This window comes from Peromyscus leucopus, chromosome 9 (assembly GCF_004664715.2).
Source record: "Peromyscus leucopus breed LL Stock chromosome 9, UCI_PerLeu_2.1, whole genome shotgun sequence".
Classification (NCBI taxonomy): Eukaryota; Metazoa; Chordata; class Mammalia; order Rodentia; family Cricetidae; genus Peromyscus; species Peromyscus leucopus.
Window position 1 is genome coordinate 46,171,051 of NC_051070.1, and position 25,480 is coordinate 46,196,530.

At 38.8% G+C, this 25,480-nt stretch overlaps 1 protein-coding gene across 4 annotated transcripts in view; it reads right to left on the reverse strand.

Moving 5' to 3' along the window:
• Positions 1-1,668: 1,668 nt before the first annotated feature.
• The window catches only part of Ccdc122 (coiled-coil domain containing 122), a 53,524-nt gene continuing 29,712 nt past the window's right edge, over positions 1,669-25,480 (reverse strand). For all 4 annotated transcript variants that reach the window (XM_037208375.1, XM_028878474.2, XM_028878491.2 and 1 more), the window contains one exon: positions 1,669-4,667. In XM_037208375.1, the coding sequence (XP_037064270.1) occupies positions 4,470-4,667 (198 nt within the window). In that variant the 3' untranslated portion in view covers positions 1,669-4,469. The remainder of the gene's footprint in view (positions 4,668-25,480) is intronic.

A 25,480-nucleotide genomic window follows, 5' to 3' on the forward strand; every position in this document is an offset into this window, starting at 1 on the left:
GTTAAGTTGAATTTACTTTTCGAATCATTTCCTTGTGCTGCCAGGCAGATACACTAGGACTTTGATCTTCAACTCTGCCCCTGCTGAGTTGTGCAATGATATCTTGGATAAGTCTTGTCTAAGCCTGCATTTGCCCACCTACAAATCAGAGATAATAAAATCTACCTTAAACCTCATTCTGAGAACTAGAAGAGATAATGTATGCCATTTGCCAAATCAGGCATATGTTCACTCAGCACATTGCTGTTTCATATACACAGTGTTTAGGAAAATAGCACCACTAGCCAATAGCCTGGACGAGATCTGGTCTTAAGATAGTATGTACAAGTTATTTATATTGGCCATGAAAGCATCTTAACACTGTCATGCCTGGCTTTAATACATGCAATCTGGAACCTCCATTATTATTAAAATAGGGCTTTCTGGAAAATTCCAGTCTCTTCACATTGGTTAGCTCTAATTCACCCATGCAGTGTATATATTGTAAGTTCATTTGTGAGGTAGTGGTTGCAGGTTTTTTCTTCCCACTGTTTCTTTGCATTTATTACCTGGTTCTGATAATTTAGGTGGTATCACCTAGCAGGCTCAGGGCACATGCTGCTGAGAACCAAGAGCTCCCATACTATTTTTGAGCTTCATATTAGGATTTTTAAAGTCCACAGTAGAAATATCTATAAATCATAGCTGTAGAAGATTGTAGCTTTGGAGAGAGAGAAAATCTGCGGAGTCACTCAAAGCAAAGAGAACTACAGAACCGCCAGTTTATAGCAGAAATCAGAGGAGAAGAGTACGTGGACAGAATAACAATTTACAGTCAGTTAAAAGTTGGCAAGCACATCCAACGCCAGAATTGAATAGATGAGGAAAGGCTTTGTGATTGGACATATATGTAGTGTTTTGGAAAATCACACAACTAGTCAAGTGACTAAAAGAGCCATGGTCAAAAACAGAACATTTACCTTGACCATGACTACAGTAAGCAACTGCAGGTACAGCACAGCCAGAAGATGGTGTTTGAGACCAGTTGGAGTAGATGACATTTCTGCAGAGGTCAAAGAGGTCAGACAATGGCACTGACCTAGGAGCCCCACCCCTGCTGACAAAACAACATAGGTCCTCCCCAGGAACTTGGAGCACTTCTAAAGAGAAGAAAATAACTATGGGTTTACCCAAAAGAGTTTGAAACCGAAGTCTTCGTGAGAAAGACATTGTCACAGATTGGCTAGGACTTGAATATGTTCCCCAAGAGCTCATGTGTTGAGCATGGCCCTCACTGTGGTGATGTTGAGGTGGTGTAGGCTTTAAGAGATGAGGCCTAGTGGTAGGCCTTGCCTCTTCAGTGATATGCCCTCAGAAGAGATCAGTACAGTTCTCCTAGGACTCTAATCCTCAGCAGCTCCTTGACTTGATATTTGACAGTGTAATCTGTCATTCTGTTTGTGTCCCCACCATGATGCAACCCACCATGAGGAGATACTGTAAGGAATCCACAGCCAGGGCAGAAGCTGTGCTGTTTGGACTTTCAGCTACCAATATTGTGACTAGTGAATGAATTTCCTTTCTTTAGAAGTACCCAGATCAGGCATTTTGTTATAGTAACAGAGAATAGCCTAATACAGAACAGTAGTTCTATATGTGTTATGTAGAAATAAAAATAACACAGTTCTCTAACTTTACACTTTATTAATGTGTTGAAATATCAGTTTTCTTATATTTCAAATTTTAGGGATATTTGAGTTTGGTTGGTGTTCTAGCTCACTTCCTATTCCTGTAATAAACAGCATAACCAAACGCAACTTGGGAAAAAGGGTTGATTTCATCTTACATCATGCAGGGAAGCTAGGGCAGAAACTCAAGGTGGAGACCTGGAGACAGGAAGTGAAGCAAAAGCCATGGAGGAACACTGCTTACTGGCTTGCTCTCCATGGCTTGCTTAGCCTGCCTTCTTATACCTCTCATGACTAGCTACCCAGAGGCGGAACTGCCCACCGTGGGCTCAACTCTCCTACACCAATTATTAATCAAGAGAATGATGCACAGGTTTGCCTACAGGGCAATCTGAGGGAGGCATTTTCTCAATTGAATTTTCCTCTTCCCAGATGATCTTAGCTTGTGTCCAGTTGACAAAATAAAACAAAACAAAAAATTCATCCAGCAGAGTTAGTTCTTTAGTTAGTTTGTTTGTTCATTTGAAATCAGGTCCCACACTGAAGCTCAGAATGGCCTGAAAACTCCTCCTGTACCTCCACTGCCTCAAGTCTCTCTTAGCGCTGGGACCACAGGCCTGAGCTACCATATCCAGTAACTATTTCTTCTTGATTACTGTGAAAGTTTCCATTATCTGAAATTACTTTAATGATTAAAAAGAACAATATATCTTTCACATAACTCTCATAAAATTGAAACTAAGTGCATGCATCATTATAAAAATATGCTGATCATTGTTTTCTCAAATATGACTCCTCATCTCAAGTAGTTTTATTTGCTTCGTATCTTCATTTAAAAAAGAAGCTTCAAGTGTATAACTGGAGGACTCTAGTTTGACTAGACTTCAGTTCAGGTCTTGAATTATAATCATTATGGTTGTCTCAAGAAGCCCTGGGTGGACTCCTTACTCCTTTGCATAGTTTCCAAGCATATATAAATAAAGAAAAACCTAAGGGTGCTATGTGCAGCTATAAGACTAGATATGGTACGTTCAGCAGCAAGAATATGCTGATGTTGACGCCAGCTTGAGATAAAACCAGGTGCACTGTGGCTTGGAAGCAAGCCAATCTGTTACATGCTCTCCCCTGTGACCTAAGTCATGGGGATTCACTGGGCGTGTAGCCACTTTTGACTATGCTTCTGGTCTAATTCCTTGTGATGGTTAGGGTTAACTGCCTGATTAACAAGTTAGAATCATCTGAAAGATGGATATCTGAGCATGGCTGGGTGATTATCTTGACTAAAGGTGGGAAGACCTTCCTACGGTGGGTGAGCTCATTCCCTGGGCTGGGCGTCCTGTAAACAGAACACTCCAATGCATATATTCATTGTTCTTCTGATTGTGGAAGTAATGCAGTCAGCTGCACTAAGCTCCTGATACCCTGACTTCATTGCCAAGATGAACTTTAACCTGGAACTATAAAATAAAATTAGCCTTTTCTCCTGTAAGTTACTTTTGTCAGGTTATTTTATCAGGACAATAGGAAAAGAACCTCCAATAATCCTCAATAAAGCATACTCTGCAGCCTTGGACTGTCTTGACTCGGGGTTCCTTAGCAGCACCTTCTGCCTGTATCTGTCCTTTCACAATAACTCAAGCTGTCAGTGATCACAATTATAAACTTAAAGGGAGATAGGAAACCAGAGCTTTGAACGTGCATATTGTGCTAACACACATCTAGACATGCAGCATCTAGTTCAACCTTGTCTCAAGCTGAGCACAGTCTATAATTTTAACCCTTTCTATCTGTAGTAGCACTTCTGAGTCTTGGAGCAAAGCTGATTATGTTACAGGCCCAGCCATGTGAAGTGTTAACTGTAGTAAACCATTCTGAACTGTGCTAAGACTCTTAACACCAGGCATAATGAGATTACTAATGTAGGTTTTCTATTAGCTACACATTTACTGAACATTAGGCACATAGAAAGGTGAGAAATGAATTCAAAATATCTTTTCAATGTTGCTTCTTTGAAATTATTTAATCCCACAAGTGAATATTTTAAAACTGTGTCTTTAGTAATTAATATTTATTTTTGCTTCTCTGTAGTTGTGATCAATAGAGCATTAAAGAGAGCAATTTTATCTTCAGAGGTGTTTTTACATTCAATTTATTGCCATTGACAAAAAAATTTGCCTTTCAATGTGGAAAAATATCTCTTTGAAGAGTTTTATTGTATGTCTGCTTTATATGATGCTATAATTTTATTTTAGTCACAATATAGGAATAAAGAATTTATAGACTGAAGAGTAAACACAAATTTTATGTATTGTAACACTCCAAAATATATTATTTAAAAACAAAGGAAAATGATTGCTACCTCCTGGAGAAAAGAGGAAACAATAAAATAGTTGATGCATTAAACATATAATGATATTATCATGAATATTAATATTTATGGTCTATTGCAAAGACAATTGTAAAAAAATCTAATAAAAAGTTTGAAACAGACAACTATTTTTTAAATACTTCAGCAATTGAAGTCCTTGGAAACCCAACTGTTTCTTCTAAATTTTTACTTTCAACATTACTATATGGAGGCGTCAGGAGGGTAAGGAACATCTGAATGCACACACTCTTCTGCTCGCTTCCTGTAAGCACTGCTACTGTCTACCATGCACTATAGATAGGAGGCACGTTAACCATTAGATACTCGGCTGGAACAAAGAGAAGGAAGAGGAGGAGGAAAAAGAAAAAGAAAATATCGGTCATTGAGACAGGCCTCTGCCACCGGGTGCTGGCTCTCAGGAGCCCAAAGGGTCTTCACAATATTCTTTCCCACGATGCTATTGGTCTGTTCTGTATTTCCTGGGCTTCTTCCACTCCGAGGCGCTTTTTTAACTCAGCTGCAGTTTTTTCCAGTTGTTGGATGTTCCATTGCCATTTTCTCCTGTTTAACTGAATCTTGTTCACCTGGCAATGCAAACGCTTAAGAATTGCATCATTTCTCTTATGTTGTACCTGTTAGGAAACAGTACACAACAACAGTGCTCGTGAGCATGCGCAGTCAACAGTTAATAACAGATGCTCTGACTCCTCTAGAGGGAAGCACTCAATTAGAAATCATTCATTGGAATAATCAATACAAACAAGAATTATGTAAGTATTCAAAATATTATTAGTGCTGAAAGTTTCCTACATGAAATGACCATAATACCTTATGCTGTAGGTATTATTAGTGTGTGTGTGTGTGTGTGTGTGTGTGTGTGTGTGTGTGTGTGTGTGAAGAAACTGAAAATCAAAGTAATTTGAACATGATTTCAAAGCTCACCAATTGTGGTGTTTAGGATTTGAACCCAAATGAAACATCCAGGATGGAATACCCTGTTTGTCAAGCTAGTCACCCAGTGTTAAGTGAATGTGGCCTGTGGGTGCCTCTTTATTGAGTCCTATCTGATGAGCTGCAATCTTAGCATCTAAACTGAGAACTTAAAAGGATGTGTTTGTAGCACAGCTGATCCTCAGCAAATCCCAGTAGCCCTGTTTCAGTAACTCACGGTTGCCAGCTGGTAAGGCTCAGTACCATTTACTGCCCAGAAATGCTGCCTGCCCACACCACTGACAGCCTTCTGAAGCTCCTCCGGCTCTGAAGACTTCCCAATTCATGGATCATTCATTGTTCTATTACACTCGGTTGAATTTAACTGTTCTAATGTCTTTCTTTACCACTAGTTAAGAGAAACGGTTCTGTCCTCTACAGTTAGTGGCTCACAGAAACATATATCTATATCTATCTATGTCTAAAAGATCTAAGTCGGTGGTTCTCAACCTTCCTTATCCTTTAATACAGCTCTTCATGTTGTGGTGACCCCAACCATAAAACCACTTTCCTTGCTACTTCATAGCTGTGATGTTGCTACTGTTATGAATTGCAATGTAAATATCTGTGTTTGATGGTGGTCCTAGGAAACCCCTGTGAAAGGGCCATCGAGTGTTGTGACCCACAAGCTGAGAACCACTGATGTAAGAGCTGATGCGGTCTATTTCCTTGCCCTTGGATAGCTGAGTAAATTTATTCTGAGCCAGACAATGACACAGTGCAAGGTAGTGAAGCAGTAGAAATGACAAGTGATGTGGCCTCTGGCCACAAAAAAAGGTAAACAAAGTTTTATCCATTTACCTGAAAATTTCATGATTTCATTTTTTAAACAGCTGAATGGAGTTCAGTATACATGCTACATTTTCATTACCCATTCATAAGTAGATTACTTAGTTTGTTTCTGTTTCCTAGGTATTTATTGTGAATAGAGCCGCAGTGAACATGGCTGAGAAGGTACCTGTGAAGTCGGATGTTGAGTCCTTTGGGCACACGCCAAGAGTTATAGCTAGATAAGATGGTACATCCACCTTTAACTTCTTGAGACTTTACCACACTGATTTCCATAGTGGACTCTCACCAATAGTGAATGAAGTTTCCCTTTTCCCACATCCTCACCAGCACTGTTATTAGCTGTTTACTTGATTTCAGTCATGCTGAGCAGGGTAAGATGAAATCTCAAAGTACTTTTAATTTGCATTTCCTTAATTGCTAAAAATACTGAACACTTTTAAAGATGCTTCTTAGCAAATTTTCTCTCTTCTTTTGAGAACTCTGTGTTCAGATCCATAGCCTATTTTTAATTGGGTAATTTGTTTTTTTTTGACTGCTTTTTTAGTTCTTTGTGTATTCTGGTTAGCAATCATTTATTAGATGTATAGTTGGCAAGGATTCTCTCCTACTTTGTGTGGAGAATTTGAAGGTAAGACCCGATTTTTGAAGACACCACACACTTCAAACACAGGGCTTGGAGGAACCAAACTGAAACTGACCTGGAATCCTTCTCCTTGAGGCCTAGCTCTTAGCATCCAAAAATGCCAAGGGTGTAAAGAAACCAAAAACTTTAGCTGGCTGTAAAGCCCATGAACCACAACAATGGCCAGCACGACAAGATGTATCCCATGGTGCACAAGCAGCATCTATATCTCAGGGTGATGAACAGCCATCTGAGTGGACTCACTGCCCACTCAGTGCTTGGAGGGAATTCACGCCTGTCACTGTACACCAGGTAGTCAACTACAAGGAGCTGGAGAGGTCATGGACCCCAGAGGAAAGCTTACTGCTTACTTTCCTAAATCAGAATAATTCCCAACTGCATTCCGAATACAGATCCTTATCCACAGATAAGTATAGCCCTTACCCCTCAAAGATGCTTCATTTAGTAGCAAAATGAACATTTCAGAAATACACAATTGGTCACAGTGTAGAGAACAACTGACTGTGAAGGGCCTGTCTCCAGCAGATACATAGAAATACAACTAGACCAAGGCTCAGAGAGCATGGCCAAAGATGGGGGCCAAAGACTTGTAAGAGCCAGAGTGATGGGGGAAGTCTTTCTGTAGGCTGCGAATATGTGTTGCTCTGATTGGTTGATAAATAAAGCCATTTGGCCTATGGCAAGGCAACTTAGAGGCAGGCAGGAAATTCAAAGAGAGAAACAGGAAGAAAGGGAGAGAGACACCATCCAGCCGCCCAAGGAGCAACATGTAATGGGACACAGGTAAGCAGGGAACATGTGGAGATACATAGATTAATAGTTATGGGCTAATTTAAAGTCCAGAGCTAGCTAGCAAAAGGCTTGAGCCATGGCCATGCAGTTATAATTAATATAAGCCTCTGTGTGTTTACTTGGGCAATGCGAGTGGGAGAGATTTGTCCCGACCACCGGCAGGCCGGGATACAGGAAATCTTTTGACTACACCAGAGGACCAGGATATGTGCTACAAGATAGTGTCCTCTATACACGACAGAGTCACACCATGAATTCTTCACAATATAGTCCCATAAACAAGACCTACACAGTGACAATACCAGCTGACATTTCAATATTGATGGGAGGCATCTCATAAGGCCTGATGAAGGCGTTATGTTCATATAGCTCCTAAATGAAGAGCTATAGAGAATTAATGGCTACTAAGAGAGGGAGAATCAGCCTTCTCCAGGAATAAGCCCCCCTGATAGATATTGATATCTATTGATAGAGATTGATATCCAATCCCAAGCAGGCATCCCTAAACACATAGTAATAATTAAAGAAGAGGTGGTCATGAAGTTGAGAGGGATTGAGGAGGTCATGAGAGGGGTTGTAGTAGAGAGAGTATGGGGTGGAAAGGATGTAATTACAATACTCATGTATGAGGATTCTGAAAAATAATAATAGCATAAAATACTCAAACAATAGTAAGTGAAAAAACAAACAAAATATTCCTATATTAATTCTGACTATACAAAGCGTTCCTATCTTGTTTGTTAAAATCAGAGGAAACTCTGAGTGAGATGGGCATAGCCATGTCAAGGACTCCAAGGTCTCTGAGTCATGGGAAATCGGTTAAGTCATTTCTCCATGCGGCTGGGCTGAAGAGGAGTACCAAACAGTGTTTGACTATTTATAAACAACTGACTAGTGTGTTCAAAGACTAGCAACTGCTGCTTCCTCCTCCAGTATGTCTACAGCCTACAACTGCTCACCTGCAGTCCTCCTACCAAGGCTAGCTAACCCGTCTCCCCATGCCTAATAAACATATTGAGGTTCTGAATTAGGGTGATGTAGTAGAATATTTTAAGGTTTTGCCTATGTTGCATTTGTTAAACTCTGTGAAGCTTTGCTACTGTGCTTGTCTAAAACACCTGATGGTCTAATGAAGAACTGGCCAATAGCAGAGCAGGAGAAAGGATGGGTGGGGCTGGCAGGCAGAGAGAATATGTATAGAGAGAAACCTGGAATGAGAGATCTAGAAGTAGCCAGAGAAGGGGGAGAACTCCAGGGGCCAGCCACCCAGCTACACAACAAGCAACAGAGTAAGATTTACAGAAGTAAGAGAACGGGAAAAGCCCAGAGGCAAAAGGTAGATGGGATAAGTTAAGTTAAGGAAGCTGGCAAGAAACTAAGCCAAGCTAAGGCTGGGCATTCGTAAGTAAGAATAAGCCTCCGTGTGCGATTTACTTAGGAGCTGGGTCGTGCACCCCCAAAAAACAGAGCCAACCCCCCAACAACAAAATGGTGATAGTAGGTACCTTCCACTGGAAGTAGCAGATCCCCCAACTTGATCCCAGCTTTGTACATGTGTGGATGCCCCTAGTCAGAGTTCCAGGACGCAAGCAACACAGGTCAACACCCAAGCAATATAGGTCATGGTAGTTAAACAATTCACGTAATCCATTATTTAAATTGGACAAATTATTTTTAGCATGTTCACAGAACTATATAAACATAACCATAATCTGTTTTAAAACATTTTCATTTATTTCTAAAACACAAGTAACCATTAGCACTCAATTCCATTTCTCTACCCCACTCTTTGCATGAGGCAACAAACTAATCTAATTTTCCTTTTATACATTTGCCTGTTCTGGGCATTTCATATAAATAGAATCATACAATAGGTTTTCTCTGTAACTGACTTTTTTCACCTAGCATAATATGTTTAAGGATCAGCTATGAAGTAGACTGTATCAGCATTCCATCTTTTTTACTGTCAAATAATATCCCATTATATGATATATCACATTTTACTTATCTAGTCCACCTGTTGATGAATGTTTGAGTTTTTTCCCATTTTTAGCTGTTACAATCATACTGTTATGAATATTCATGTATAGGTCCTTGTGTGATGTATTTTTTTTTTGCACCTTGCCTATAAACCTAGGAAAAGAGTTATTAGGTCATGTGGTAACTTCATGTTTAACCCTCTGAAGAACTATTTTCCAGAATGACAGTACCATTTTACATTCCCCATTGTAATATGTGACAGTTCCAATTTCCTTACACCCTCAAAATATTTATTACTATTTGTTATGATTAACAGCCATCCTTATGTATCTAAAATGATATCTCATAGTTAAACATTTATTTTTACGTTTACTTAGTGGTGTGTGTGTGTGTGTGTGTGTGCGTGTGTGCGTGTGCGTGTGCGTGTGTGTGTGTGTGTGTGTGTGTGTGTGTGTCAGGGAGAATATATGTGAAAGTCACAGGGCAACGTGTGGAACTTGGTTCTCACCGTCCACCATGTGGGTTCTGGGGATGTAACTCAGGTTAAGCTTAAAGGCATTTGCTACTCTTCAGCTCAATATTTATCTTAAATTAACAATACAATTACATAATAATAGAACTGAGATAGGTACCTATTATACATGCATACATATATATGTATGTACATATATATATATATTAGGTACTACTATAGCTTTTACTACCAGGACCCAGATTGGGCCACATGCTCAGTCTCCCCTTGCTTCTGTCTCTTTTTCAGATCCTCTATTAGTGCTCAGGGGCTTTTTCCTGTGCTTACAGACTACATACTTTTGATAGTATGATGGACACTATATACTACTTCATCTTCATAGAGCATATTTTTAAACAGACAAAATAAAATAGAATGACCAAGGAAAGGAATCATGTCGAAACATCACTGTGCACCAGCAGCAGAACTGGAATGACAGTGTAAACATTTTAAAATACTGATATAAAAACAAAGTAAGAACTCATCAACTAACACTTCAAATAAATTGCAATAAGTTATATAAATATACCATGTATAGACATATATTCATGCTTGCTAATTTTGCAAATTGAGATGATATATTCTACTTAGCAAACCAGGCTTGTTGACATGCTGGCAAAACAAAATGACTTTATAAGGATTAAAAATAAATGAATATAGACTGACCAGGGAAATAGGTAAGCTAACTGGAGATCTTCACCTCTCCTTCAGCTCCTCCAAATCCAAACCCCCCAGCCTCATCCACAGCTCTGCAGCAGACCAAACCAGCTGTGACCACCATCCCCACTCCTGACCCCCTCTCCAGGGGATCACACAGATATTCCACTCCTAACTTCCCTCCCCCTACTCAGTGCTTTATCCCAGACCCCAACTCCATTCGGTGTTCCCTGGAACCAGCAGACAACTCCAACCAGGGAAGTAGGCAGGCTCACTGCACATCTTCACCTCTCCCTTTGCTCCTCTGAATCCAATCCCCCAGTCTCATGCCCAACTCTGCAGCAGAGAACCTGCTGCAGCCTCCTCTCCTCCTCTGCCCCCATCTCCAGTGGACCGCACAGGGCTCCCCTACTAACCTTCCTGTGCCCACTCACTGCTTTATCCCTGACCTCAACTCCAGCAGAATTTTTATATCAGAATTCCCCAGAATCCCACAGGCCACTCTGACCAGGGAAGCAAGTAGGGTAACTGAAAATCTTCACCTCTTCCCTCCATTCCTCCAAGTGCAATCCCCAAGTCATCCTCAGTTCTGTAGCAGACCTTCTACTGTGGCCTCTCACTCTCTGCCCCATTCCTAGGGACCACCCTGCTCTCCTTCCTCCTATGGACCCCTAAGCCCCTTCCTATCCCATCCCCATTCTTAAATGTTACTTACCACTACCTAAGTAAAACACATTTTATTTAGAACCCCCACTGGCCATGCTTGTCAGATCTCCAGAAGAATTTTCTATCAGGCAACACACATATACTACACTCTCCTAAGAACCAGAGAGAAAACAGAAACCAAGGAACAAAGCACCCACCCAACAAAGACAAGACCAGATATCAGCACCTAAAATTATAATCTTCCCAATCCCACATGCTTAGATGCCAGCATAAAAACCATAATCAATAACAGCCAGGATAATATATTTCTACTAGAGCCTAGCAAAGCTACAACAGTAGCTTTTGAGTATTTCGACAAAGCTGAGGCAAAAGAAAAGACCTTAGAATAGCCTTTATGAAGATGATAGAGGCCCTTAAAGAGTAAGTTAATAAATCCCTTAAAAAATTCTGTGACAACACAAACAAAGAGTGGATGGAAATGAATAAAACAGTTCAAGATATGAAAGTGGAAATAGAATTAATCAAGAAACCCCAAACTGAGAGAAATCTGGAAATTAAAAATGTAGGTACTCATACAAGAACCTCAGAGGCAAGCCTCATAAAATGACTGCAAGAGATGAAAGAGAGATTCTCAGGCATTGAAGATACAATAGACAAAATGGATATTTCAGTCAAGGAAAACATTAAATCTAAAAGACTCCTAGCACAAAACATCCAAGAAAACTGGAGCACTATGAAAAGAACAAGTATAAGAATAATAGGAATAGAAGAAGGAGAATAAGCCCATGTCAAAGGTCCAGAAAATATTTTCAACAAAATCACAGAAAGAAAATTTCCCCAATCTAAAGGAAAAATGTAGATCAAGGAACAAGAAGTATACAGGACACCAGATGGACTGAGCCAGAAAAGAAAGTCCCCTTGGCACATAATAATCAAAACACTAAATGTACAGAACAAAGAATATTAAAATCTTCAAGGAAAAAAAACCTATGAAAAGAACACTGGACTTCTAAGTGAAGACTCTAAGTGCCAGAAGGGCCTGTAAAGGTGTGCTACAGACTTTAGTAGACCATAGATGCCAGAGCCAAGACTATTATACCAAGAAAAATTTTCAATCACAGTAGATGGAGAAAATAAGACATTCCACAATAAAACAAAATTTAAGCAATTTCTATCTACAAATCCAGCCCTACACAAGGCACTAGAAGGAAAACTCCAATAAAAAGAAGTTAACTACACCCAAGAAAACTCAGAGAATAAATAATCCCAAACTAGCAAATCAAAAGAGAGGAAGCCAACACATACACCACCACCACCAACAACAACAACAATGACAACAATGACGAGGACGAGGACGACGACAACAACAACAACAACAACAACAGCTTGGGCCACATGGTTCTGGCTTTAGAATTAAAGATAGAAGAAAGGGCTATGGAATGTGCCTCTGCACCTAAAGAAAGTCATAGAGGCCAGGCATGTGTCAAGGGTGTCCCTTAACAGAGGCCTAGTAGAGAGGCCAGTGCATGAAAGTGTGAAGTTGAAGCTTAGATTGCCTTGGAGAAGCCAAGATGTTAGAGATGCTAGAGTTGTGGGATACCTGCTGAGGAGAGCTGATAATAGGGAGTGGAAACAGTCCAAGAAGTGTGTTGCAGTCAACAAAGCTGAATGGAATTGAAGATCTGAAGAGTGTTTTAACATCAAACATGAAGATGTAGTTTGGAGTTTGTCCAGCTGGTTTTTGGTCTTGCTTTGGTCCAGTATTTCTTCACTATGCTCCCTTCCCTATGTTTGGAATGGTAGTGCATATCCTGTGCCATTATATGTTGGAAGTATGTAATGTTTTTTGATTTTGATTTTTACAGGTGATGACAGTTAAGAGATGCATGAATCTCAGAAGAGGCTTTGAACTTGGGACTTTTAAACATTGTTGAGACTGTGATAGACTATTGAGTCTTAAAGTTGGACTAAATATATTTTACATTATGACATTGTTACAAGCTTTTGGAAGGCAGGGAGTGGAATGTGGTAGTTTGAATGTAATTGTCCCCTATAATCTCATAGGGAGTGCCACTGTTAGGAGATATGGCTTTGTTGGAGTGGGTATGGCCTTATTGGAGGAAGTGTGTCACTGTGGGGACAGGCTTTGAGGTTTCCTATGCTCAGGATCCTGCCCAGTGTGTCAGTCCACTTCCTGTTGCCTACAAGATGTAGGACTCTCAGCTATTCCTCCAGCACTACATCTGCCTGCACACCGCCATGTTCCCTGCCATGATGATAATGGACTGAACCTCTAAAACTATAAATGAGCCACCACCCCAATTAAATGTTTTCTTTATAAGAGTTGCTGTGGTAATGGTGTCTCTTCACAGCAATAGAAACTCTAACTAAGCCAGAGCTAAACAGAGAATTCTTAAAAGAGAAAACTCAAATGACTGAGAAACACTTAAAGAAATGTTCAACATCCTTAGTATCAGGGGAATGCAAATCAAAACTACCTTGAGAGTTCATCAAACAGTCAGAGTGATTAAGAACAATAAAACAAGCATCTGCTCAGGCTGGCAAGGATGTGGAGTGGGGAGCACTCATCCATTGCTGGTGAGAATGCAAAAAGCCACTATGGAAATCACTGTGGCAGTTCCTCAGTAAGAAAGGAATCAATTTTCCTCAAGATTCAGCTATACCCCTCTTGGCCACATACCTAAAGAACACTTTATCCTACTACAGAGACTTTTATTCAACCATGTTTATTGCTGCTCTATTCATAATAGCCAGAAATTAGAAACAATCTCAATGTCCCTCGACAGGAGAATGAATAAAGAAAAGGTGATGTATTTATACAATGGAGTATTACTCAGCTATTGAAAAAAAAAGACATCCTGAAATTGCAGGTAAATGGATAAAACTAGAAAAGAAATCCTTCTGAGTGAGGTATTCCAGACCCAGAAAAACAAATATAGCATATATGTGTGCTTATATATGGATATTAGCTATTATTAAGTCAATAATATCCAAGCTACAATCTGTAGAACCAAAAAGGTTGGGTATAGGGTAAGGGACAAAGGGGTGGGAGATACAGATCTTGTTAGGAAAGGGTAATAGAATAAATAGTTATGGATGGTGGGAGAGGGCTAGAATGGGAGGATCAATGAGGAGGGGAGAGGTGGATGATGAGAGAATACAGGGAGAGTTAGCTAAAATTAAGGGCCATTTGAATGGCAGTATGGAAACCTAATATAATAGATGCTTCCTAATATATATATGAAGGTGCTCTACATGAAATCACTAAATAATGGGGGACGACAGAGTCCCAGCTTGCCAAATATATTAAACATAACAAACATATTAAATAATGAAACTATATCCAAAAGAAGCTTTTCAATATATTGAATTTCTTTAAAAAGTATAAATTTGTATAGTGTGTTTTCTGATGCTGTGATAAACCCTTTGACCAAAAGTAAGTTGTGGAGGAAAGTCTTTTTGGGGCTTATAGATTATGGGCCATCACTGAGGAATTTCAGAGCAGGAACTCAAGCAGAAAACCTGTAGGCAGGAACTAAAGCAGAGACTATGGAGAAATGCTGCTTACTTGCTTGCTCGGTTACCCAACAGCCAGGCCCAGGTCCAGGGATGGGATCATCCAAAGTGGTCTGATCCCACATCCATCAGTTAGGAATTAAGAAAATGCTCCCACAGACATGCCCATAGGCCAATTTGATGGAAGCAATTCTTCAATTGAGAATCTCTCTTTCCAGGTGACTCTTGTTTATGTCAAGTTGATAACAACTAACAAACACAACATTCATTTGTAAATACTGTATCTACTATGTGTGTTTATTCATTAATAATCTAACAAAATATACTTTAAAATATGGTTACTGAATATGATTAAATTCATGTTCCTAGATGCCTAACAAGCAGAAAATGGTTAATCCGTTTTATCAGAGTTGCAAACTAACTGATTTGTGAAATTACCCTTCGGTAAGCCACAGCTAGCTGTTACAGCAGATGTTCCTACAGCTAGAAAAAGAACCCACTGGCAGAAAACTGGAGCACAAAGAATAGGCTAATGACAAGGCACGTTGCTTTCTGTTGCTGTGATAAGACACTGAAAAGCAGCTTGAGAGGAAAGGGCTTGTTCTGTTCATCTGTCCAGTCACAGTCCATCATGTAGGGAGGGCAGAGCAGGCGCTCAGGAAAGAATTGAAGCAGAGGCTATGGGGGAATTCATTTCTTCAACTGAGGATCCCTCTGCTTAGCTGCTTACAGGTTTGTTCCTCATAGCTTGCTCACTGTGGTTTCTTATGCCTCTCAAGACCACCCACCCAAGGATAGCACTGCCCACAGTGAGCTAGGCCCTCCCACATCAAGAAAATGCCCCCACAGACTGCCTACAGGCTAACAACACTCAGATGCATGTGATTGACTTGATTTCCATGCAAGCTGTTTTTCATAAAGAAGATGCAGTATTGTGATTCATAAATTACCTGTCTCTATAGAGTTTGCTTGTATAGTAATATGGGATACTTGACATATTAACAATGTTAAATTTCTAAATTCACAGGCTAAAAAGCAGTTTTGGCCTAGAGGTGACTTCATGAAGGAAAGGTCACCTTGTAAGCGTCTTAAAGCCCCTCCAGGTGGCATTCTGATTTTGATAGCTGTCTTATGTTATGACTTGAATACCATTAAGTAGCTAAGAATGTGGTGGTTCTATAGAGAATAAAGCTTGTTTACTTGTAAGAAATGTGTGGTTGCTCTTCTTATTTAGTTACTATTGCTAACTGGCAAAAATTTAAAAGAGAACTAGGTGTAGAAACAACAACAACATAAAACCCTGCACTAAATAGGGAAGAAGACCTCATATATTCACACTTTGATCTCATCTCCTGTGAGTTTTCTCTTTGTGCCTCCATACCAGACAAACTGCACATCTATTCCCTGAGCCCAAGCATATTCACATTTGAAAGCCTTTGTACTTGGTTGTCCTTTTGCCTGCAAAGCTTTCTTGTGTGTTTGCACAACTAGATCCTTCATGTATTTCAGGTTTTTGCCAAAGAGATTCTCCAAAGAGAGCTTCTTGGTGAAGTTTCCTTCTCTTTGAGATCCAGTGTTTCACTTTTTCATTCCCTACACCACATACATTACATATATTTTCACTGTTCAAGTTTTGTCCTTAACCTCATTCTCAAAAAAAGGTTTTATGTTTACTTATTGCTAACTTATTTATTATTGTTACCATTCTATCTTCAGAATTTAAAAGTAATAGGTAGATGGTAGGCACTCAAATATGTTGAGTGGACTATTGAAGAAATAAATAGGATGAGGTGTTCTTTGTAAATCAAATGATTTAGAACCCAACTACCTTAAGACCTAGAAGTTAACTAAACTGTTACCCTTTGTATGCCTCAGATGTTTGGATGTGGACTTCTTTCTCCAGCTTTTGGGAGATTTTTGTTATTAGTCTGTCTATTTGTTTTGTTTTTATCTTACCTCCTATCTGATGGATTGTAAGGTTTGGAATCTCTTCCAGACTTCTTGGAAGTATTGGTCATGCCCATTAACTATGTCCTTCTTCTATGTCTAGGTATGTTATTATCTTAACTGTTCCTCTATCCCTGAAATTCATTCTTTTGCATGCAGTGTCTGCTGGTGACACTTTATGTGATGGTTTTTGTTTGAGGGATTACTTCCTTAATTTCCTGCATTTCATTCTGGTTTCTTTTCAGGGTTTCCATATCCTGGTTTATATGTCCTTCCACATATTGGACTTTTGACCCCAATTTACTGTTTTGTTCTTTTCAGGACTGTCTTACTGAGACCCTGAATATATGATCTTAGATTGTTATCTGATTTTTTTCCTTTAAATCCTCCTTGATATGGCCATTTGGGGAGTTAAGTTCTGAGTCAACGTATGTTGCTTGACATGGCCATGGCCATGTGAAAGACCCAAATTCCTCCGACCAACGGGAGTGGCAAAGCTTGCCCAGCGTGAGGCTCAGAGGGATGGCAAAGCATCCATCAGGTCCAAGTGCAAATGCTGACAGTGTGTGCAGAAAACACCCACGGCAGCTTTCTCCTCCAGGATGGTTATGGCCTGAAGACTCCCCCACAGAGCCTGCTCTTACTGAGGTTAGTCCTGTTTCCTTGCTCATCTGTGTACGATAACCCTGTTTATCTGTAGTGCAATAATCCCACTTTCCTGTTCAAATGTATATAATAAACACAAACTGAGCTTCCAGGGTGCTGTGGTTTCTTCTTCTGAAAGCCCAGACCACCTGATCCCAGCCTTTCTCTACATGTGTCTGTCCTTTCTTTAGTCGCTCATAGATCCTAATCAGGGTTCCTGGACCCAAGCCATGCAAGGACATGTCAGCTATTAATTCTTTTTAAAAAATAGTATCTGAATTTTCTCAGACATTTCAGCCATTTCGGTGGCTTTGTGTTTCCACTGTGTGGGAGTTGGGAGTTTGGAATGGAGCAACGTAAGTCCTTGCCTCTTATTCTTTGTGTTTCCTAGTGTTCAGTGCATATATTGATGGATATGCCTCTGTTTTATCTCTCCCTCTTCCCAAATGTATTTGGTTGTCTCAGTCCTCTAATAGGGATGTCTTCATTAGGAATTACGTTTCCTGCAGCTTTTTGGGGGGGCATGACGTTATCTCTTACTTATTTATGAGTACTCCTGTTTTTGCCTAGATGTAGGAGGCCCTTTGGTCCTGTTTCCTCATTTTGCTTCAGAGACAGTGGTGATAGAATACTGGTTGGAGAAAATGTAATTGACTTTCTAGAGCAAAGGGTATCAGCACTTCAGTAGAGAAATGAAAAAGAACAGGAAAAGAGCTAAAAGGAGGTAAGGCATGAATGAGAAGGAAGGCATATGGGGTGAAGGCAGGGGAGGCAGAGACTGTAAGTAGAGAAATGCAGACAGGTAGGTGAAGAAAAGATGGAGAATTAGAAAGGTCTATTGTGATGAGATAAAAGCTAAAACACAGTGACTTAACAATATACAAAATGGCAAATAATTATAAAAATAAACAATTAGAAAGAGAAACTAAACTACTAACTCATTAGGAAAATAAAGAAACAAAGATATGACAAAACATAACAAAAACAAAGAAACAAAACTGCCATAAAACCAAAACATACGAACTTATATACACACCAAGCAAAAGCAAAGGAAAGGATAGTAACTTGCAAAAGAAGATTTGGGTCCAATTTTTTCACTCAGTGGGCTATGAGATTCCTCCCTCCCCTGTATTGTTATCAGTTTCCCAGTTCCTGGGAGACTTCCAGTGAGATCAGCTGTTAGATGCATGAAGCCTATGTGGCCTTGCAGATAGGCACTTCTGTAATGTAAATTTCTTTCAGCAGGAATTTCTTGGCTTTGGACCCACTAAGGTGGGGACAGGGATGGTGACTGCAGGTCTATCATGAGCACCCATTGCCCACTAATGGCTGCTGGGGTGCCGGGGCTCATTTGTGGTGGTCAGGCTGTTTCCAGGGGCAGTAGTAAGTGAGAGTGCTTTCAAGGCAGAGACTCACTTGTGGCGCAAGTTCTGCAGGCTGTTTGCTAGCAGATGCACTTCCTAGGTTGGTTCAGAGGGGATCAGAGCCCCACAGGGAGTATCCCAAACTGTGGCTCCTATGCAGCTGCACAGTTGCATGGTGTCAGCACAAGTTACCTGACTGTCGTTAGGTGTTTAAGGATGAGGGGTGGGTATGGCAGGAGTTGCTAGTCTGAGCAGGACAGTGGTCCTGCTCAGCCTGTTTCACTTACTATAACTACCCACCGATTGCTCAAAAGTGGTTTGGATTGGCCATGTTATCTAGAAGTCCATCAATCAACTTCTAAGCAATTCAAGGAAAGTATTCCTTTATTCATCCATATATTTTCCACTTCAAGTCATTTGCAGGATTATTCCTTTCCACATTAAGAATGTCATTTAAGCCGGGCGTTGGTGGCGCACGCCTTTAATCCCAGCACTCGGGAGGCAGAGCCAGGCGGATCTCTGTGAGTTCGAGGCCAGCCCGGGCTACCAAGTGAGCTCCAGGAAAGGCGCAAAGCTACACAGAGAAACCCTGTCTCAAAAAACCAAAAAAAAAAAAAAAAAGAATGTCATTTAACATTTCTAGTGAAAATATACCAGAAATAAGGTCTACCAGCTTTTGCTTATTTGGCAATTTCATTATTTCACCTTTACTTAAGAAAAAGTATGTCATAAAATATAAAATTTTTGATCAGTATTTTTTCTTTTAACACTAATGATACTTCCTGTTGTTTATTAGCCACGACTGTTTCTGACTTTTAGAAAGCCATTTGTCACCATTTTAGTGCAGTTAATGTTGAGTTTGGTTCTAACTTCAGTTAAATCACTGGTAGATCATTTAAACTTGTAAAAGTTAATACTTAGTAGAATGTCTATTTCTGTTTTGTCCTGGGATTTAGGGCTTTAGCCACCTTTGTCTCAGTTATCATTATGGGTGTTATGATTTGAATGTAAAAAATGTCCTCACAGGCTGATGTGTTTGAATATTTGTTCCTCAGCTGATGATATTATTTTGAAAAGCCATAGAATCTTTTGATCATGGGACCTACCTGATGGGCACAGGCTAGGAAGGGTGTTCGTTAGAGAGTGGCCATCCCTCAGCAGGAGCTTCCAGTCTGCAGATAAGGAGTGCCACCTGTGTGCTCCTACTGCCATGAACTCTGCTGGGTTTTCCCTGTCAAGGACCCTACCCTTTGAACGGTGAGGTAAGAAGAAATCCTCCTTTGAGTTCCTTCTATCTATTTGGGCACAGCGGTCTTTACTACTAGAGTTCGGCAGTAGCAGAAGAAGGTAAATTCTCTTACGAGCAGATACTGAAATCTCAGCTCCTTAACATTCTACCTGTTTCCAATTGAGGACCTTGGAATTTTATTCACACATCCAGTTTAAATTACAGACAAGGCTTTGAAAGGAACTAATACGAAAATCTTGTAAAGCCAAATTTACTATTGACCCAATTAATATCATGAGGGAGTAAGTCTATAAAACAGTATAAAATTATTTTAAATGTAAGATATTTTGTTCATAATTATTAAGAGAAAGTATATTACTGAAAGAATTAATATTACTTAATTTTTAAGAGAACGTAACAGAGCCTGGATCTTATGATTTTCTAGTACTAATTCCTGGTACAAAAAGATATGTATACTACAGTACTTTTAATAATGAAACTGGTTAAATATTCATTAGATGTAGCAGGATAATAGAAACTAAGGTGTAGAAATATTGCTGGATGTTTTATAGCAATTAAAAAATTAAGGTGGGCTAATATATATTAAAATGGAAATTGTATTAAGACAGATATGAATAAGTAAATTGGTTGTCAAATTATATGTACAGTACACATATAATATACCCATGTCTTGTTGTGAGTGTGTGTTTGTGTGTAAACCATGAGTAAGAGGTGAAAACAATGAGAAAGAGTAATGTAATAGGAGGTAGTTTCAAAGGAATGATAGAGTGTTCTCTCTACTATTTTACATTTTCATTAAGAAAAGTATATTCCATTTAAAATATGACTAGGAAAAAGAGTTCAACAGATCAGGGATCATATTTTGTTCTGTTTCATTAGATACAAATTATTAAGCTTATAAAATTATGTGTCATAGATTATTATTATGATTTAATTATATATCTTATATAAAGTTTTTGGAAAATACAGGAACTGAAAAATAATAATAAACCAATTAATATTCAACCTTTGTTTTTGCATTTTCTCTAGATTACTAAATTCTTACCATGTTATCATGCTATCTACTTGAATACTTCTTTTAAAGATTTATTTTATTGTCTTTAAGCGTGTGTGTGTGTGTGTGTGTGTGTGTGTGTGTGTGTGTGTGTGTGTGTTTCTGTGTATGTGCATGTGAGGGCACATGAGTTCAGGGCCTACAGAGGACAGAGGCATCAGATCCCCCAGATCGGAAAGCAACAGGCAGTTGAGAGCTGATATAGGTGCTGGGAATGAAACTTGTGTCTTCCATAAAAGCAGTAAGTGCTGTTAACCACTCAGCTATCTCCCTGGTCCTACTTGAATAATTCTTATACTGCCTTTAGCTTCCCTTTTCTCCTTTTCTTCCCTGGAGTTTTCATATGGATTGATTGGCTTCTGACTCTGTAATCATTTCTATTCTTAACATCCATAAATGGATGTATTTGTCAGTTGTATAGACGAGTGTCGTGTGGCACCGAGTCAAACACTCTTTGTAGTGGCTCTGAAGTGCACTTTTCCCCCGCCCTTTAAAATGCTAAGGCCAGACTGTACAAAATTTAGGCAACAGTAGATCATCAGTGCTTTACAGAATGTCTGTTATCACGCGATACTGCTTGCAACGCTCATCGATTGCTAAATCATCTTAAACTGCTCCAGTTTTTCCTTGAATTTGGCAAATAACACTTGTTATGCTTTAAGCTAAAAAAAAATCAGACTGTTGCTAAGTGCTTTATATTTGAATCGTTGTGTTCATGCTCTCTCAATTTTTCTTGGTGACTCATATTTTATTATTGCCTCCATCTTCTAAAAATATAAAGATAGAAAATAGGAAAGAAAGACGTTTAGGGATAAATATTTAGAAATGTCTTTTTTCCCATTTCATATATGACCTAGAAATACTGAAAACATTATTTGGCAGATAAAGATTGAAATTCAAGACCGTTTCTATTTTTTAAACAACAAATGTAAAGGATAGGAATACAGACTCTAAAATATGCAATGCATAAATGTTTGAAAACATTAAAGATTAGAACAAACAATGGTATAGTTAAGGCAAAAAAAAAAGACCTATGAACTGTCTCAGAGCCATGGATAACAAAACTCAGGAAGGACAGAAAATAATATTCACAGGAAGAAATAACTAGTACAGCCTCCCAGTACTGGAATTCAACCTTCTTAAAAAAATTTGGTTATTTTCAGAGCAAGAATGATTAGTTAATAACAATTAGTAAGAACAATTATTTTCAAAAATGTATTTGTTTTTCATTTTAATAATTATTGTGGAAAGTTTTAACTTAAATTTATGAATATGATATTGTGACAAAGTTGAGGATTACTTTTTAATATATTAGAAGCAATAAAACTACAACTGAAAAGCTCAAAATACAGCTAGCCCTATTAAGCTTAAAAGTTATTAAATTTCAGAGCAAGAAACTTTATGATGAAAAAATTTAAAAATGGAAGATGTTAGGGATAATTCCTCAAAATCTAGCATTAATAGCCTCTTATTCTTTAGCATTTAAAGTACCAATTTTCCATACTATTTCTGACAAAACAGAAATGTCTTCATTTGCTGGTTCTTCCTGTGTGACTAAGAACCCTAAATATCGAACATAAAACAAATATCAGAAGCCTCTGAAAAACTAGAGAGAAGAAAGAAATACAGGTAGAGAATTCAGGCCCTAGGAATGACATGCATTTCCATTTCTCTTACATACTCCAGAGAGGGTTCTTGAGAAGACAGCCATCAAAGTGTCGATAAATAGTCGAAGGGAAGTCTCCAGGGAAACCTCCTCTTTCTCGACAGATGATGAAGAAAATGGCAGCCTCCCAAGACAGAACAATTTCAGACAGTAACTCTTCTCCTCCAAAGGAATTCCACAAAAAAGATGTGGCTCTCCACCACCCACATATGAGGAGTCACTAAAACAATCCCATAGTATGTCATTGCTAGCAATATTGAAGTTCTCTGTCCAGCTGCTGGGTGGTTTCAGTGGGCTAACTGGGCGGTCCTGAGCTGTGTTGCCTTCTAAGTAATAACAAGCTAAGTCTTTTGGAATCAGTGGAGCCCATGAAGACGCTACTCTCATCAAGTTGTAGTAAAAGCAGAGAAAGCCTAGTAGAGCTGGGCCTTCACCAGTACTCGGGGCTAACACAGCAATGTATAATTAGAGCAGAGGGTGTGTGTGAAATGGTAAAGCACCTGTCAAGTGCAGGACGAGGTGCTAGCAACAGAGGGCTGGAGGGCCAGCCAGAACACCCACACCTGGTTCACAGTGAAAAGAAACTCTTCTCTCTCCAATGGATGTCGACAGAGACTACCAGGAAGATATGAACTTAAGCTGCTGCCTGGAAGTAATTATGATCTAGGTCTTAAAACCTATTAGGCCACACATTCAGGTGTCAATAGAAAACTAGTTATCATACAAAGAACCGAGATCTCAAACTGAGTAAGAAATGACCTTCACCATGCACCAACACCTCTGTAACACATCACAGTTATCTGATGAGCAGTTCAAAGCAGTCACGATGCACATGCAACAGAAAGTCACAGACATAAGAAGATGAAGAAATACTTTGCAAAGATTTAAACAGAAAATTTAAGAAATCAAGTGGAAATTCAAAGACCAAAAGATTAAATCTTAAGTGAAAAACTCAGTGAATCTCAATAACTGGAGAGAAAAATGGAAAAAAAAAAGTAATCAAGAAGAAAAGCACTAGAAATCACTCAGTTTGAGCAGGAGATAAAATTAAATTAACAAAAGGGTGATGGAAATGTATAAAATTAACTTTGGTGATGATCACACCAGGCAGAAAGTATACTAAAATTTTTTGGATTTGATGCTTTAAATGCTAAATTATAGTATTACAGGTAGTGATTTATCAATAAAGTTTTTTTAAAAATTCCACTGAAGAAATTCCAATTTCATGGAGAAAGAGACACAAAAGCACTTTCTAAACATGCCTGGGAAGTTCAATGTCTTGATTAAGAGACAGTTCTGATGTGTGCAGATATTAATCAAAATTAATTAAGCCAAGCATTTAAAATGTATGTACTTTCTCTTTAACAATGGCACCTAAGAACATGTTATTGTAAGAACTTATTACATAATATCAAATTTCTTAACAAGATGTTTTCAGCAATTTGCAGTCATATAAAGGATGTATTAAAATTAAGGTGCTTTTCATCTTTCCAACTATAAATATTGATAATTTTGTAGCTAAATAAACCACATTACAGCTTTAACTATCAATATTTTATTGTTAAATGGTACTAGAAAAACTGGATAGTCACTTTCAGAAGAATGAAATTAGACCCATATCTCTCATCCTGCACAAAAATCAATTCAAACTTGGTCAAAGACCTTAATTGAAAATAGGGAATGCTGAACTTGCTAAAGGAAGACACGGAGAATACACTTCACGTCAAGATGTACATATAGACAAGAGCTTTCTGACTAGGACCCCAATATCAGAAGAAATATTCCCAAAGATTAACACATGGACGACATGAAATTTAAGAAGTTTTATACAGCAAACTGAACGGATGGCTTCAGAATGGGTGAAAATATTTGCTAGCCTATCCTGCCAACAGAGGACTGATTGATGTCTACAAAGCATAAACAACTGTAAAAATGAAATTCCAAAAATAAAATGTGCCATCAACAAGTGAGCTAATGAACCATTTTCAAAAGAAGAAAGGCAAATGGCAGTATTTTTAAGATGTTTAACATCTTTAGCCATCATGGAAATGCAAATTGAAACTACTCTGAGATTCCATATCACCCCAGTTAAACAGTATCAAGAAAAGAAACAAATACTAGACAGATGTGTGAAGTGGAGGAGCCCTTGTTCACTGCTGGTAGGAAAGCGACTTAGTACAGCAACCATAAAGAGCAGTGTGGATGCTTCAAAGTGTTAAAAACAGAACTTCCATATGGCCAAGATATACCACCCTGGGCATATGCCCAAGCGCTCATCCTATTACAGAGATTCTTCCACAGCCATGTTTATCACTATTCTTTTTTATAATAACAAAGAAATAGATGTCCAAGAACATATGAATGGATAGTGTAAATGTAGTCTATACACACAATAAAGTTTATTAAGTTAAAAAGAAAAGTGAAATTATGAAATTTCTGTGAAAATGTAAAGAACTGGAAAACATTATAGTAAGTGATATAATCCAGGCTCCAAATGACAAATACCAGACTTTATCTCTCATATGTAGATCCTCGCCTCTAACTGCTGATTATGTGTCTCAGGTGGGGAAATCAGAGCCTGGAGAAAAGAGCCCTGAATGGAGGGCACGAGAAGACAAGAGCCCAAAGTGAAAGGAACCCTAGGGATGAAGAGTACAGTAAAGAAGAGGGTGGAGGACAACAGAGGACGGGCAAGAATAACAACCACAATGAAGTGCATATGCAAATTGCACTGGGAACCTAATTTGTAGGACAATTTAAAAATAAAAATGCAATATTGTTTAAAAAGAAAATATAGAAAAAATACAGAAAAAATACAGTTAAAGTGATTTTTCATTGTTTGTTTGCTGATTTATTGTTGTTTAGATCCACACGCTTAACTAATTATTTCTATGTCACATACTCATTGGGTTTCTGTTTTGTTGACATGTCCTTGACTTTTTCTCCTCTTTC